The sequence below is a fragment of the Lithobates pipiens genome, unplaced genomic scaffold, assembly GCF_037356315.1.
Source record: "Lithobates pipiens isolate NorthernLeopardFrog02 unplaced genomic scaffold, aLitPip1_a1.2 Scaffold_30, whole genome shotgun sequence".
NCBI lineage: Eukaryota > Metazoa > Chordata > Amphibia > Anura > Ranidae > Lithobates > Lithobates pipiens.
Window position 1 is genome coordinate 162,597,138 of NW_027507791.1, and position 18,097 is coordinate 162,615,234.

The window sequence follows — 18,097 nt, forward strand, 5'->3', positions numbered from 1 at the left end:
ATATTGGAACACATTGGGACACATTGGGGAACATCAGGGCACATTGGGGAACATCAGGGCACAGCCCGTATGCAGAGTAGCGCAGGAAGCGTGTGTAATAAGTTCTCTCTCCGCTGCTCCCTTGTGGCCCCTCCTCTCTTCTCGTCCATCCCAGATGATGTCACAAGCAAATAGGGGTAGATGAGAAGCGAGGGGAGGAATTGTGTGGAGGGAGAGGGACCAACTAAGACCAAATGGCAATCTCTGCTGCAGACAGTCAGTTCAAGGAATGTTCAGAGTGAGGGAGGGGTACCCCAGCTTTGGAAAATAGATTTTCAAAATGCTGATTGCTCCATTAGCTGGGGGGACAACTGGGATCTTTGGGGTGACAGGATGTTTCCAGTCACAGAAAACACCCGCTCACTCTGGACACTTGTCGGAGGGCAGGACAGTAGCTCCTTGGCAATATCTGTGATGACAGGCCACTCCTCGCTCTTCTCCTGCCAAAAAAACTTTGGATGCTGGGGTGCACTGATGGGGCTGACAAATAGGACATGACAACCTCCTTTGCTGATATGGGTTTCTTGGGGCGCACTATTCTGGAGGTTCCCATTAGGGTGTCAAGTGCCTCAGCCAAGACAGAAGATGCTCCACTGGCAGGAGCTCTGCTCACTTCACTAGATGATGCATGGGAGAGGGGGTCTTCAATATCTTCTTCCTCCTCTTCCTCTTCTCCCAGCCTTGCCATCTGCCTTTCCCTCTGACACACCCTGTCGATTAGTCTGTCCCACCATGTTGTAAGAGCACTACACTGCACAGCCATTTTGCCCTTCATGCGAGGGTCACACATGGGAGCCAGCATCAGTTCTGGGCAAGAGGCGGTCAGCTCCTGCGTGCACCTACCCAACTCCCTCAGAAATGTGTTTAGCAGAGCCAACACATCAGGTTGAGGAATAAAATAAGGCAGCCCTCGCGCTACTACCTAAAGGTGAAGACTACGAATTTGGTAAATAGTGATGAATATCAAAAAGATATTAAATAACACCAATAAATAAAAATACGCGTGCAAATTGCAAACAAAGTGCTAATACATGCAGCTGGATCTATCAGTATTCACATAATACTGCAAATAAAATATAATATAATCAATAATGATCCTGCGCAAGTAGAATGTGTAACAGTGAATAATAAACATATAAAGTGCAACGTGCTTGATGCAAAAAATTGTATAAATAATTATATTAGAAAGGCACGCATCATAATTAAGTCCAAAAGAATTAATGGTGACTAAAAAAAATATATAATAAATATATAAAGTGCTAGTGCAATCCAATAGCAATAATATTCGGAAAGTAGGCACCATAAAAAATAAGTCTCTCAATAATGGTCAACAGCACCAGAAGAGTTCAAATAAATTCTTATCCAGGAAACAGCAGGTGAAATATGATGCAAAAAGATATGGGCTTTCAGAATTCTCACCTCCACTCCTTGATATAATAGCACATCAAATACAATGAATAACTTCCATTCTCTCCTTTACCACCAGGGGGTCTTCAGTTGTTAATAACATGGAAATTATGGACATCCACACTGGGCCACTAGGGGGTGACGTAAGACTGGCGGAAGTCGCCAGGACACCATTTTCCTTATGTGTTGTTTGTTATTTCTATTCATGTAAGAGTCCTATCATTATTTTAATAAATTGAACCTTTGATTTTACCTAATACTACACTATTGGAGCCTTTCTCTCTCTCCCTATTATCCCTATTGAGTGGCAAATTTTCGCAGAGGTCGCTGCCTGGCTTTGCTGATGGTTGATACAGGGATGAATGGCACCCTAGTGGCCCAGTGTGGATGTCCATAATTTCCATGTTATTAACAACTGAAGACCCCCTGGTGGTAAAGGAGAGAATGGAGGTTATTCATTGTATTTGGTGTGCTATTATATCAAGGAGTGGAGGTGAGAGTTCTGAGAGCCCATATCTTTTTGCATCATATTTCACCTGCTGTTTCCTGGATAAGAATTTATTTGAACTCTTCTGGTGCTGTTGAACATTATTGAGAGACTTATTTTTTATGGTGCCTACTTTCCGAATATCATTGCTATTGGATTGCACTAGCACTTAGCACTTTATATATTTATTATATATTTTTTATTAGTCACCATATATTCTTTTGGACTTATTTATGATGCGTGCCTTTCTAATATTATTATTTATACAATTTTTTGCATCAAGCACGTTGCACTTTATATGTTTATTATTCACTGTTACACATTCTACTTGCGCAGGATCATTATTGATTACATTACATCAGGTTGAGGGCCACCACCAGGCAAAGGTTCCTCAACCGACTTGAACCGCTCCAATTTGCTCTGAAGAGACCAATGCTAGCATACTCGCGGCTTAGGTGTTCTGTGACAGAGAGGAAAGGTTTGAGGACTGCCGCAATCTGCCCAATTATGGCCCAGTCCTCCCTGCCTAAAGGTCTCTCTATGCCAATGTTATGATAACAGGCCATGGCATGGAGAGCCTTCTGCTGCTCAAGGATGCGTTCCAGCATTGCTAGGGTTGAATTCCACCTAGTCCCCACATCCTGTTTTAGGCAGTGTTCTGGAAGGCCTGCCTTCCTCTGTTCCACCCTGAGGAGGTGGCTGTCCCTCACCCTCCGATGGAAGTGGCCAGCCATCTTCCGACAAGAGTCCACCACTTTGGACAGCCTTCCATCGCCACCAGAAATGGTCTCCACCAACCGAAAACTGTCAGTTACCACCTGGGGGAGAAGGTGGGCTGAGCAGCGCACACCCACAAAGCTGCCATCCCTTACAGCCTTGACCATGTTGCTGCCTCCATCAGTGACAACATAGACAATCCGGTAGTTGCTGTCTGCCTGTCCAAACCACTGCAACAACATTTTCTGCAGAGCTTGCAGGATGTTTTGCGCTGTGTGCTTTTCATCAAGCACCTCAGCGTGCAGTAGGAAGGAACGGTGCCCCTGTTTCTCAACTGCTGACGAGGATCCAGATGTTTGAACTACATCATGGGACATCTTGGCCTGCCACCAATGTGCCGTCAGGGACAGTAAGGCATGCTGGGCACTACACGCACTCCACAGGTCAGTGGTCAGGTGCACTGCCTGTCCACCTGCCCTTCCAATCTCCTCTTTGAGCACCCCGACACAAGACCTGTATAAGGCTGGCACCACAGTTTGGCTGAAGGTCTTACGTGATGGCACACGGTACTGTGGTGCAACAGCCTGCATCAATTGCTTGAAGGGCTCACCTTCCACCATGTTGAAAGGTGCTCCTCCAACTGCAATGAGCTGGCCAATCAGGCGTGTTATTTTACGCACCTGCGCCTGAGACATACCCTTACTCTGAAAGCCAACAAAATCTTCCAGGGTGGCCTGGCTGGTATGGATTGGATGCGGGATGGTAACAGCATTCTTTTCTGCCTTATACTGGCTGGTGGTGCTGGCACTTATGGTGGCTGTGGCGGTGCCACTATTGGTTCCCCTTTGGGTGTTTTGAGGAGTGGCCATAATACTTTTCTATCCTAACAGCACTGCATGGTGGTGCACACGCATGTGCTGGTTCATGCCACTATTACTGATATGCCCTATGTCTCGGCCCCTGCTGACCTCCCTGCCACAGGTATTGCATTTGGCCTTCTGCCTGACACCAATTCTTTTAAAATGCTGGCAAATGCTGGAACGGCAGCCACCACCTCAGACACTGCCTGATGGAATCCCTTCCACTGCAGTGGTCACACTCTCTTTCTGAGGTTCGGCAGGAGCAGGAGGAAGAGAACTGAACATCCCAGGTATTTTGGGTGCTGTGATGGATTGAGGCCTAATGGTTACATTGGCCCATTCTGATGCTGGAGGCTTAGAAAGCACTTGGGAAGGGGTCTTTTCAGGAGAGAAAAGTAGTGGGGACTGAGGGGAGATACTTTCTGGGCTGTCAGTGGTGCCAACATGGGTAGAGGGCTGGAAATTCAATTTGTCTACAACAATGTCAGGAAAGCCTGCTTCCACATCTTTCACGTTGCCAAGGGAACAATGATCATTAGAAGCAGTAAACTCTGTCTCCTTGCTGATCACTGCCAAGCTCCCTGTAGTGCTGATGGTGATGGCACTGGCAGCAATGGTGGTGGTGACATCATCATGAGCCTCGGCCTCCTGACATGTTTCCTGCTGCATGGCCAGGATCTCCAGCTTTGGCTGAACAAATGTATGTGCACTGGGAGCCCCCTTTGGCCTGCCCTCTTCCATAAAAAAAATGGGCAGCATGCTACCAGCAGCAGTGGCAGAGCTGGTAGCGCCACTTTTGCTATGAATTGTGCTGCTGGTTCTAGGAGGTAAATCCTGGAACAGCTGGCGACCTGCTAATGTCTGCTGTTTGCCAGGCTCTTTACCACCAGCAGTCTTCACTCCCATTCGCCTCAGCTTTATGGGAGGTGAGCTGAGCTCAGAGGGCGCAGAGACAGAACGTCCCACCTGCTGCTCATGTACACAGTTCATAGCTCTCCCTCTCCCAGCAGCACTCTTACTGCTTTTTTGGCCTTGTTTGCTGCTCATTTTTCCTTTAAAAGTAAGAAAAATGTAGACAAAAAAAATATGATTTTGATTGCAGCAAACTAACACCAAAATCATCAAATGTACAAAAAAATATTATACCAACAGAAAATAACAAAATATTAACTAAATGAAACAAGAAATGAAAAAAAAAACAACCATAAATGAATAAAACCAGAAACTAAACACTAACAGATGATACACTCGCAAACTACAACAGTTATAAACTAAAATGAACAATGAAAAACTAAGGATTGCAAAGATATTCGCTCAGATACACAGATAAATAATTGTGTGATCTGCTCCACTACACTAACTAACCCACAAAGGGAAGTCACATGATCGGGCCTGCCCTGTAGGCCTCAGCAGCAGAAGAAAATCTCTAATTGGTCAACCAAGTCACATGTTGTTTCCGTAGTAACGAAATTTGGACCGAAAAGTGAACGCATCTAATGAAAATTCGTATTTCGGATAGGAAATTCTTCAACGGAATTTCGTATTTCGGATAAAAACCAAACTTCCATCAGCATCGACTGTCATATTGAGGTATATTTTTACCTTTAAATTGATCGTAAAGAACGTTCGAACAAGTTAACGAACCTAACGACAATTCATATTTCGTACGAATTGAAATTGAATTTCGGACACGAAATACAAAGTACGAATTAATTCCAATACGAACCATAACGGAATGGAACAAAACAAATTTATTGACGGCGCCCATATCTACAGCGTGCAGTCTTTTGTTATAATTGTGTATGAGGTCTGAAATCTTGCAGGTGGAATAGCTGCCAACTCGTTTTGGCAAAATGCCTCCAGTTCATGCCAAGTGTTTAGTCGACTTACATGAACCGCAGGTTTGACACCTCCTCAGAGTGGCTCTATGACTGTGATGGCCACTCCAGAACCTTCACCTTTGTCTGCTGTAACCACTGGAGGGTCAACTTGGCCATGTGCTTAGGCTCACTGTCTGTCAGGGCTGGCTTAGCTCTTCCTCCTCTGGGCTGGCAGCTCAGCTGTTGGCTAATTGCCAGCTCTGTTCTCTTTCCACAGTTACCAGCTGTTCCCGATGATGCTCGACTACCTGCCTATTTAAAGCCTTCCTGCTCACTTTTCCATTTGCTTTCGCGTTGGTCACATCACAGGGACCCATCTCCTGCTGTTTGTTTCAAGACTGGCTTGCTGACATCCCACCTGGCTTCTTATCCTGCTTGCGGTTGCTCTCCTTGGATCCCTGACTTCCGCCCTGGCTGATTACCCGATCTGGTTAATGAACTTTGGACTGGCTGACTACCCGATCTGGCTACAGGACTCTGGCTATGCTTGACTACGCTTTTTTCTAATTACCTTTTTATTTTTATTAATAAACAAGTGTGATTTGATTGTACTTCTGTCTCAGTCTGTTTCATGGTTTCTGACAGTACGCGAAGGCCATGAAGATACAGTCAATCCACTTGTTGGTAATATTTTTTCCAGATTGGATGAGCAAGATCACCACATGGATCAGTTTGCCTTGGCGTTACAAATGCTCCTGAATCGCGCGGCTCACCTGGAATCCCCCACGGTGGCTGCTCCGGTACAACCTGAGCCGCAGGCCGCCCCTGCTGCTTCGCCAGTCTCTGTGCAGGCACCTGCCTTGAGTATTACCTCTATAAGAGGTATGTCTGGTTCTGCTCCGCTTCCCCTGCGATTTGGGGGCGATCCAGTTCAATGCAGAGGGTTTCTCAATCAGGTTGAGATATGCTTCGAAATGCTGCCCCAGGCGTTTCTCACGGACAGAAGCAAAGTAGGTTTCGTGATATCTTTGCTTTCTGAGAGAGCCTTGGCCTGGGCTAACCCTCTATGGGAGACGCAAAAACCTGTTGTCTTGAGTTACCCTCAGTTTGTGGCTTCCTTTAAAAGGGTTTTTGACGTTCCCGCACGCTCCGCTTCTGCTGCCAAGTGCCTCATGTCCATCAAACAGAGTATGAGAACTGTTGCCGACTACGCCATTGAATTCCGTACTCTGGCAGCAGAGGTTGCTTGGAACAATGAGGCCCCCGTGGCTGCTTTTTCTCATGGTCTCTCGGATTCCATCAAGGATGAGATAGCAGCCCGAGATATACCCACTGAGCTGGAGAGCTTGATCTCGTTTGCCATCCTCATTGACTCCAGACTCAGAGAAAGACTTTCTCTTAAGGAGCGCTTGCGGAAGCCTCCTGTACATTTGCCTCCGAGCTTTGTAGTCTCACCCATGCCTCCCTCACCTCCAATGCCTCCTGGTACCGAGTTGGTCAGTGAAGATGAACCCATGCACCTGGGCTTCACGCTTCTCTCTGCGGATGAGAGAGCCTTTAGGAGGAGGGAGAGATTGTGGCCAGGCAGGTCACTTTTTGAAGTCTTGTCCTACCCGTCCAGGGAACGCCCGAAACTTGAGGTCCTGTCATGGACAGACCTTAGGTGGAGTTGTTTCATCCCCAGTTATCCAGAAGGATAAGCCCCTGGTTTTGGTCACGCTTTCTTGGGCCGAGTCGTCCATCGAGAGACAGGCTCTAATCGACTCTGGGGCTGCAGGCCTGTTCATTGATGCTGCATTTGTTTGGCAGCATTCGATTCTGCTGCAGCTGCGTGACACTCCACTGGCCATTGAGGTTCTTGACGGGAGACCTTTACAGCCTGCTCATGTGACTCATGAGACGGTTCCGGTGTCCATGGCCGTGGGGGCTCTTCACCATGAGATAATCCAATTCAAAGTTATTTCCTCACCCAGATTTCTGCTGGTTATTGGTTATCCTTGGTTACAGAAGCACAACCCCTCTTTTGATTAGCTCCGTGCTGAGGTTCTCTCCTGGTCACCACAATGCAGTGAGACATGCTTCCTGAAGGTATCCAAGGTCCTGAGCACCGCTTCACTCCCCTCCTTGCCGGAGGAGTACCGTGATTTTGACGATGTCTTTGATAAAGGTCAAGCTGGTAGTTTGCTTCCACACCGGCCTTATGATTGCGCAATTGACCTTCAACCTGGTGCCATACCTCCTCATGGCCGAGTTTACCCTTTGTCGGTCTTGGAGGATAAGGCCATGTTGCTGACGCACTTTCTCGAGGTTTCATCCGCAAGTCCTCGTCTCCTGCTGGTGCTGGTTTCTTCTTTGTGAAAAGAAGAGCGGTGAACTGAGACCTTGTATAGATTATAGGGGTCTCAATAGCGTCACGATTAAGAATGCCTACCCGATTCCATTGATTACGGAGTTATTTGACCGCCTCAAGGGAGCAATGGTTTTCACAAAGCTTGACCTGAGAGGGGCATACAATCTCATGCGCATTAAGGAGGGCGACTAGTGGAAAACTGCATTTAATACCAGAACAGGCCATTATGAATACCTGGTAATGCCTTTTGGCCTTTGTAACACCCCGGCAGTTTTCCAGGAATTTATTAACAATGTCCTGCAAGATTTGTTGCAATTGTGTGTGGTGGTTTATCTCAATGATATCCTCATATTTTCCAAGTCCCTGGAGAGCCACCACACAGATGTCTGTCGTGTACTTCAGAAACTAAGAGAGAACAATCTCTATTGTAAACTGGAGAAGTGCGAGTTCCATCGTGAACAGGTTACATTCCTGGTCTATGTCATTTCCACTGCTGGTTTTTCGATGGACCCAGAGAAACTGGCGGCAGTCCTACAGTGGCCTCGACCCATGGGTTTACGTCTTCTGCAGCATTTCCTGGGCTTTGCCAACTAGTTTATAGGAAGTTTATTCGTAACTTCTCATCTCTGGTCAAGCCTCTGACTGATATGACCAGAAAGGACGGTAACCCACAGAGTTGGTCTCCGGAGTCCATTAAGGCCTTTGAGACTCTCAAGGCTGCCTTTGTTTCTGCTCCTGTTTTGGCACATCCTGATCCTACGTTGCCTTTTACCCTAGAAGTTGATGCTTCTAAAAAAGGAGTTGGCGCCCTTCTGTCTTAACGTCCTAACTTTGCAACCGTGTGGCTACTTTTCCAAGAAATTGTCACCTGCTGAATGCAATTATGAGATTGGTGACAGAGAGCTGTTGGTAATCATTTTAGCCCTGAAAGAATGGAGACATCTCCTTGAAGGTACCACTGTGCCCGTTCTTATTCTTACTGACCATAAGAATCTTACATTCTTGTCTGAGGCTAAGCGACTCTCTCCCAGAAGGGCGCGATGGGCTCTTTTCTTGTCGAGCTTTAATTACATTGTCTCATTCTTACCCGGTACTAAGAATGTATGGGCTGATGCCTTGTCACGACAATTTTCCTCCACTTTCAAGTCGGAGTCGGTTCTGATTCCTATGATTCCTCCTGATCGTATCTTGACTACGGTTCGCACCAGTCTTACTTCTCCTTTGGGTGATAAAATTCTTGCTGCTCAGGTCCATGCTCCTCCTGGTAAACCTTGTGACCGCTGCTTTGTCCCAGAGAGTCTCCATACTGCAGTGCTCCTGACTTGCCATTCTCCCAAGGCAGCTGGCCATCCTGGGAAGAATCAACTCATTTGGGCCATCTTCCAACAATTCTGGTGGCCTAGTCTACCGGCTGATGTTACTGCCTTCGTAGCTGCCTGTCCCGTGTGTGCTCAGAGTAAGACTCCATTACACCTTCCAGTGGCCCTCCTACAACCCATACCCAATGGAGAGAGGCCCTGGACTCACCTGTCTATGGATTTCATTGTGAAATTGCCCAACTCCCAAGTCAACACTGTTATCCTTATGGTGGTTGACCGGTTCTCAAAGATGTGTCATTGTATTCCACTTAAGAAGTTGCCCACCTCTAAGGAACTGGCTTCCATTTTTGCTTGGGAGATCTTTCTCTTACATGGGCTACCCAAGGTGATTGTCTCGGACAAGGGCAGTCAGTTTGTCTCCCGATTCTGGCGAGCCTTTTGTCTTTAATGTGTTTCATGTCTCCTTATTGAAACTGTTGGTCTGTAACCGATTTACCACCTTGGCGCCACGTCCTCACCCTATTCTGGTTGAGAACCATGAGGAGTATGAGGTACAATCCATTGTTGACTCCCGTAGGTTCTGTGGGCGCATACAGTACCTGGTGCATTGGAAGGGGTACGGTCCGGAGGAACGCTCCTGGGTTTCATCCTCTGACGTACATGCCCCTGTTCTCCTCCGCAAGTTCCATAGACGGTTCCCCTCAAGCCCGAAGGCCCTCCGAGGGAGAGGGGTCATTGAGGGGGGGTACTGTCAGGGCTGGCTTAGCCCTTCCTCCTCTGGGCTGGCCACTCAGCTGTCGGCTTATTGTCAGCTCTCTTCTCTTTCCACAGTTACCAGCTGTTCCCAATAATGCTCGTCTGACCTGCCTATTTAAAGCCTTCCTGCTCACTTTTTTATTTGCATTCGTGTTGGTCACATCACAGAGAACCATCTCCTGCTGTTTGTTTCAAGACTGGCTTGCTGACATCCCACCTGGCTTCTTATCCTGCTTGCGGTTGCTCTCCTTGGATCCCTGACTTCCGCCCTGGCTGATTACCTGATCTGGTTAATGAACTTTGGACTGGCCGACTACCCGATCTGGCTACAGGACTCTGGCTATGCAAGACTATGCTTTTTTCTATTTACCTTTTTATTTTTATTAACCACTTTCAGACCGGACCATTTTGCTGGTCAATGACCAGAGGTCTTTTTACAATTTGGCACTGCGCTGCTTTAACTGGTAATTGCGCGGTCATGCAATGTTGTACCCAAACAAAATTTGCATCCTTTTCTTCCCACAAATAGAGCTTTCTTTTGATGGTATTTGATTGCCTCTGCGATTTTTATTTTTTGCAATATAAACGTAAAAAGACCCCAAATTTTGAAAAAAAATTATATTTTCTACTTTTTGTTATTAGAAAAATCCAATAAACTCAATTTTAGTCATACATTTAGGCCAAAATGTATTCAGCCACATGTCTTTGGTAAAAAAAAAGTCAATAACTGTATATTTATTGGTTTGCGCAAAAGTTGTCACATCTACAAACTAAGGTACGTTTTCTGGAATTTACGCAGCTTTTAGTTTACGACTGCCTATCTCATTTCTTGAGGTGCTAAAATGGCAGGGCAGTACAAAACCCCCCAAATGACCCAATTTTGGAAAGTAGACCCCCTAAGGAAATTGATAAGTGGCATGTTGAGCCCATTGAATATTTTATTTTTTTGCCTCAAGCGATTGAATAATGACAAAAAAAAATTTGTTTTTTTTTTTTTACACAAAGTTGTCACTAAATGATATATTGCTCACACATGCTATGGGCATATGTGAAATGACACCCCAAAATAAATTCTGCTGCTTCTCCTGAGTACGGAGATACCACATGTGTGGGACTTTTTGGGAGCCTAGCCGCGTACGGGGCCCCGAAACCCAAGCACCGCCTTCAGGCTTTCTAAGGGCGTAAATTTTTGATTTCACTTCTCACTACCTATTACAGTTTTGAAGGCCATAAAATGCCAAGATGGCACAAAACCCCCACAAATGACCCCATTTTAGAAAGTAGACACCCCAAGCTATTTGCTGAGAGGCATGTTGAGTCCATGGAATATTTTATATTTTGCCACAAGTTGCGGGAAAATTACAAACTTTAATTTTTTTTTAATTTTTTTTTCACAAAGTTGTCACTAAATTATATATTGCTCACACATGCCATGGGCATATGTGAAATGACACCCCAAAATAAATTCTGCTGCTTCTCCTGAGTACGGGGATACCACATGTGTGGGATTTTTTGGGAGCCTAGCCGCGTACGGGGCCCCGAAAGCCAAGAACCGCCTTCAGGTTTTCTAAGGGCGTAAATATTTGACTTCACTCCTCACTACCTATTACAGTTTTGAAGGCCATAAAATGCCAAGATGGCACAAAACCCCCACAAATGACCCAATTTTAGAAAGTAGACACCCCAAGCTATTTGCTGAGAGGCATGTTGAGTCCATGGAATATTTTACATTTTGCCACAAGTTGCGGGAAAATTACAAACTTTTTTTTTTTTTTTCACAAAGTTGTCACTAAATGATATATTGCTCACGCATGCCATGGGCATATGTGAAATGACACCCCAAAATAAATTCTGCTGCTTCTCCTGAGTACGGGGATACCACATATGTGGGACTTTTTGGGAGCCTAGCCGCGTACGGGGCCCCGAAAACCAAGCACCGCCTTCAGGCTTTCTAAGGGCGTTACAGTTTTGAAGGCCATAAAATGCCAAGATGGCACAAACCCCCCCCAAATGACCCCATTTTGGAAAGTAGACACCCCTAAATTTAGGGGTACACTAGTGAGACTAGGTAATAAATGGCAGGTGCCCTGAAACTATACAAAAATAACTAACCAACCAGCGTCACCTGTAACAGTTATATGGTGATCACTGGTGAAAGGGTTAACTAGGGGGCAATCAGGGGGCTTTATGCGGTAGTATATGGGGGTCCCTGGCGCTATAAAAAGCTGCGGCGAACCTAAATACCTACCTGCCTAACTAGCGTCACCTGTGACACTAATACAGCGATCAGAAAAATGATCGCTTATTAGGCTGGGTTCACACTGGAGCGATGCGGGAACGCCACAAATCCGCGGCGGGTTCCCGCATCGCATGCCTCCCGGCGCCAGTTCACACTGCCCTATGCGAACTGCTGGGAGTGTCAGTGAAATGTTAATGACACCCCCAGATCAGTTCGCATATCGCAGTGCGATCTGCAAACTCGGATCGCATGGTGTGAACACCCATGCGATCCGATTCTACTGCGGACCAAAAAAAGGGTCCCGTGCGAATTTGCGGCGGGTGCGGCGTGAATTCAGCCATACTATCTGTATGGCTGAACTCGAATCGCACAGAGATCGGATGTGATTTGCACTGCAGTGCGGTGTGAATCACATTCGTTCTCATAAACCGCTGCAATGTGAACCCAGCCTTAGTGACACTGGCGACGGGGGGTGATCACGGGGTTAAACCTTTATTGGGGGGTTAGGGGGGTACATTAGAACTAAAGGGGGCTAACCCTAACTGCCCTAACAGTTATTACAGTCACAAATGACACCAATGCAAAAAAAAAAAAAAAAAAAATGACATTGGTGTCACTGTGACTGGGGGGCAGGGGTAATTGGGGGGGGTGATCGGGGGGGTGTGAGTGTGCCTGGCATGTTCTACTGTGTAGTGTCGTGTTGGTGCAACTCACCGATCCTCTCTCCTCGGTGTCGGAACGAAAAATACCGACACGGAGGAGAGATTACATCACTTCCTCTCCTGTGTTTACATTACAGGAGAGGAAGTGATGTCACGGAGCATTTTCATTCGTCGGGAGCGATCGCGAGAGGGTGGCCATGAATGAATGGCCGCCCCCTCATCCCGGATCGCTCCCGAACGAATACCGACTGCCGCAGGCACCGGGGGGGGCCCGATCGGGCCCCCCACCCGCGGGAAGGCAGGGACGTACAGGTACGCCCATATGCCTGCCCGTGCCATTCTGTCGACGTACATCGTCGTGCGGCGGTCGGCAAGTGGTTAATAAACGAGTGTGATTTGATTGTACTTCTGTCTTTGTCTGTTTCATGGTTTCTGACACTGTCATACTGGAAAGTCCAAGAGCGTCTCATGCCCAGCTTTCATGCAGAAGAATGCAAATTGGTTGCCAGTATTTCCTGCAAATATGTTGCTTTCATTTAGAGCTCCCACACCCCCAAAACATTAGTGAGTCACAACCATGCTTCACAGTGAGGATGTTATTGTTGTCACTATAGGCCTTGTTAACCCCTCTCCAAACATGGCGCTTATGGCTGTGACCATAAAGCTCTATTTTGGTCTTGTCACTCCAGATTACAGTATGCCAGAAGCTGTGTCAAGGTGTTGTCGGGCATATTGTAACCAGGCTTTTTAGTGGCATTGGCGCTGTAAAGGCTTCTTTCTGGCAACTCGACCATGCAGCTAATTGTTCAAGTATTCTCAAAATTGAGCTCCTTGAAACAACCACACCATCTTTTTTCAGAGCGGCATGTATTTCTCCTAAGGTTACCTGTGGGTTTTTGTTTCTACCTTGAACAATTCTTCTGGCAGTTGTTGCTGCAAACTTTCTTGGTCTACCTGACCTGGGCATGGTATCAAGAGATCCCTACATTTTCCACATCTTAATCTTAAATGATTGAACAGTAGTAACTGGCATATTCAAGGCTTTGGATATCTTTATATCCTTTTCCATCTTTATAAAGTTCAATTACCTTACAGTTACACATGGCTCAGTATTTAGTCTGCTGCGTGCATCCACGTGAGAGCTAACAAACTCATTGACTATTTATATAGTTACATAATCAGGTTGAAAAAAGACACAAGTCCAATCATTTCAACCACACAAAATACACAGACACTAATTGAAATTTAAAAGGAAAGCCACAGATGTGGGAAATTAACCTTTAATTGCCATTTTAACTTGTGTGTTTTACCTTGTCTGTGCCAAGGTCACACATTCCAGGGTATGTAAACTTTTGATCAGGGCCATCTGGGTGAATTTGGTTATCGTTATGATGTAAAAAAGAGCCAAACAAATATGTGATAATAAATGGCTTCATATGGTCTTAACCACATGGGGACCATCACTGCCTCCATCCGGATTTAGGGCGCATGCATTCCACATGGCACCCGTTGTAATTGTACGCAAGTCTCAGCCAATGATTCCCATCTGGGACCTGCTGATTGCCTGTGTGCAGTCACACCCCAAAGCAGAAGTTTCCACCAATTCCTCGGGAGGTAGAGCCTAGAGGGTGGAGAAACAATCCATATATCCACAAAAGCCCGGCAGTCTGAGAGCAGAGTCTGGGGTGACACCGGTGATGGGGAGACACCAGTGCTGGCCTTTAGGATATTGCCCAGTCTTGGTCACAGCTAGGCCTAGCTGACCATAGCAAAGCTAGTACAGTCTGTTCAGCAGAAGGCCAGAACAGTAGCCATTGTCGATCTTGGGAAGCCTTCAAAAAGTCAACTACACATCCAAAGACAAGAGGGCAGTGGAGTTCAATACCTCACATGTCTGGGACCAGGGGGAAGCTTAAATGCAATCAGCCAGGGGCACCCCATCCTATCTCTAATTTGGGCCTAGAGCAGCCAGATGCCATGAAATAGAGCCAGTTGCTCTATTTTCAATGTACTCTTGTATTGAACTTTGTTGCTTTGCTATTGCTCCACTATCACTCCCACTGTTGGAGCTCAGTACTACATTTGGATTAGGGTAACCAGAGACATTAGCAGGTCCTTATTTGCTGTTCGGAGTTTACAGTTCTTCAAGTTCTGAGTATCCCATGTAGTACAATCCCAAAATGTAATGTAACATTATTTGTGGTGTGCAAATGACCTTAACATCAGACAACATATTTTATAGGTGAATATTTCTGGGACCTTAGCCATGGAAAACTGCCAATGGAACCAAAAAAAAAATACCCACAGCTGATATCGTCTAAATGGAAAGAGCTCCCAGCTTCCATTGATGCTGCCATAAGGATGCAAAACCCAGTTGCCAATCAAGATGGAAAAATCTTCTTTTTCAAGGTATTCTTCTGATACATTTTAATTTGCTGGCCATACAGTGGCAATGACCACTTTTAGCCAGGTCTCAATAACATTTGATGGAGCAATGAACCCCAATGTTATTCGTACGTGTAGCAATCTGACAGTTTAATCTCAATTTCAAAATGTAAAATTCCATGGAAACGAATCAAATGATTAATCCACCAGGGCGGCACAGTGTTGTAGTGGTTAGCACTCTCACCTAGCAATAAAAAGGGTAAATGGTTCGTATCTCAACCATGACACTTCCTGCCTGGAGTTTGCATGTTCTCCCTGTGCCTGCGTGGGTTTCCTCTGGGTACTCCAGTTTCCTCCCACACTCCAAAGACATGCAGGTAGGTTGGGACCAATGTGAGTGTGCAATGTACAGGGATAGGGACAATTGTGGACACTCACTGAGGTTGAACTGGATGGACTGGTGTCTTTATTCAACCTTACTAACTATGACTAGGCACTATCTTTGATCAACCACTGGGCAATCAAGTTGAAGAAACACCAATTGAGGCTAGGTTTACACATGTCCGGTGCCAATTCCCCATCTGTTTTCACTGCAAATTTAAAAAGCAGCTGTTCAACTGCAGCTTCCACATACGGTTCAGATGTGAATTTTCAGAGACGGTGGCCACTGCCGTCTTTAACAATAGCTGGTTGTTAAGAAGAGGGTTTGAAAGCCGGCTGTGGCATCCTTAACAACCAATGACTCATCAAACCAAAAAATTGCTGCCAATGGAAAATAAAGAAAAAAAACACTATGCCCCCTCATCCATACCAGGCCCTCCGGGTCTGGTATGTCCTCCTATTATATCGTTTTGGTAAATCTAAAGGAGAGATTGTGCAATCAGATTGTATATCGTATGGCCACATTTAAACATCTAAAATCACCTACTTGCGCTTTTAGTGTCATTAGTTGTTAAAGGTACACCAAATATATGAAAAACAGGTGACAAACGCAGTAAAAAAAAAGTGCAAAAATGTCCCATGAGCTACTTTGCCGCATGTAGCACAGCCCATTGAAGTCAACGGGCTGCCCTATGTGTGTCACTGGAAAAACAAGCCAAAAAACATGTGCTCCCACTACTCTGAGTGAGTGGGGCCTGAAAGTGGAAATGGTTTACACAAGAACAATGGGGCTCCACTGAAAAAACAAGCCAAAAAACATGTGCTCCCACTACTCTGTGGGTGAGTGGGGCCTGAAAGTGGAAATGGTTTACAAAAGAACCATGGTTGCTCCATTTAAATCTGTGTGTTTCCAAATGCATGGCAAACCACACAGAAAATGTGCACTTTGCCATGCGTTTCAGAAACGCTGCAAATGTGCATTGTGCTTGTGTTGTCATTACATTTTACAGGCACCATGAGTGCAGCAAACACATCAAAAACTGTGGTAGTGCACCATGCTCTGCTTCAAAAAAAATTCTGGTGCTTCTCTGGTGCGATTGTTACATGTAGGGCAGCCCATTCAAGTGAATGGGCTGCCCTACGTGTGAAGAGTAAAAACGTTCCAAAACAAAAGCATGAGGGAATGTAAGTTTTTGCTATGTGGAGATGTGACTGAGGCCTGACAACTAAGTGTCTCCATCCACTCTCTCCTATGCACTTGTATAAAGGTGGCCATACACTAAGCAAGCTGATTGTACAATATCTGTATAATTTCCTTTAGATTTACCACAACTATGGAATAGGCAGACACACCTGAACTATCCATTTAATCTGTATCAAATCAGACAGACCCTTGTACTACATAGCTGATGGGAGATGTAAAGGAGATTGTACAATCAGATTGTATAGGAAGGGGGTGGAAGGTAGTATTATAATGAGGAAGGTGTGGTCCATAGTGGTGAACACACCTCATCACATCCTCTTCTCTGATGCAATAAGGAAGTGAAGGCTTCTGGGAGATGACCAAACAGGAAGTGAAAGCTGAGGAAGTGATGAAAGCTGAAAATCCTTTTAAAAATACAAAAAAGATTTTAAACCTTCTGTGGATAAGGTAAGTGAGAGAAAAGCACATTGGGATGGCTAGGCCAGAAATGGCATTGTAAAATGCTTATGAAAAGTGAAATTCTTCCCAAAAAAGTGAAATTATCTTTTAGGAGAACCCCACGCACCAAAATAAAAAAAATGGAGTGGGGTCCCACCCGCACATGCATCCTGGAAAGGAGAGGGACACACGAGCGAGCCCCCCCCCCCCCGAACCATAGGGGGCTTATCTTGCTCCCCCTCCCCCATGTGAATGAGTAGGGTGTACATTGTACCCCTACTCGCTCACCAAAAAAAGTGTCAAAAATAAATAAAAACACAGGCAGTTTTTGACAATTCCTTTATTAAGAAAAACAAAAACAATATCCCCAAAATTGATCCAGCATCAATCACGATGAATGCCGCCACCACCCCCCCAAAAAATAAATAAATATCTGCTCCTGCCACCTGCCCACTCCGCCATCTGACAGTTCTTAAATATCTAAGGAGTGGGGCCCCCGATATGACATAACCGGTTGACCCCGCCCCCTTGTCATATAATGGACCCAGCATGCACTGATGGATGTCATATGGGCGGGGTCACCCGGTGATGCAGCCCGGTGGCCCCTTCCCTTAGCTATTTAAGAACGGTCAGATGGTGGAGCAGGCAGATGGCGGGAGCCAGCGAAGGGAGCAGACTTTTTTTTAAGTCGGCAGTGTTCGTGATTGACACTGGATCTACACTGGGGGAGATGTTTTTTGTTGTTTTTATAAAGGAATTGTCAAAAACTGTCTGTGTTTTTATTTCTTTTTGACACTTTTTTTTGGTGAATGAATAGGGGTACAATTTACCCCATACTCATTCACATGGGGAGGGCAGGATCTGGGGGGCCCCTTTGTTAAAGAGGATTTCCAGATTCCGATAAGCCCCCTGCCCGCAGACCCCCACAACCACCAGCCAGGGTTATGGGGAAGAGGCCCTTTCCCCCACTCCCGCTGCCCCAAAGCACCCCCCCATGTTGAGAGCATGCAGCCTATTATGGTTAAGGAGGGGG

General features: G+C 45.9%; 1 protein-coding gene across 4 annotated transcripts in view; it reads left to right on the top strand.

The window, feature by feature from the left end:
* LOC143943334 (matrix metalloproteinase-18-like) overlaps positions 1–18,097 on the top strand; it is a 1,003,345-nt gene that overhangs the window by 866,933 nt on the left and 118,315 nt on the right. For all 4 annotated transcript variants that reach the window (XM_077465042.1, XM_077465045.1, XM_077465043.1 and 1 more), the window contains one exon: positions 14,899–15,065. In XM_077465042.1, coding sequence (XP_077321168.1) covers positions 14,899–15,065 — 167 coding nt within the window. The remainder of the gene's footprint in view (positions 1–14,898; positions 15,066–18,097) is intronic.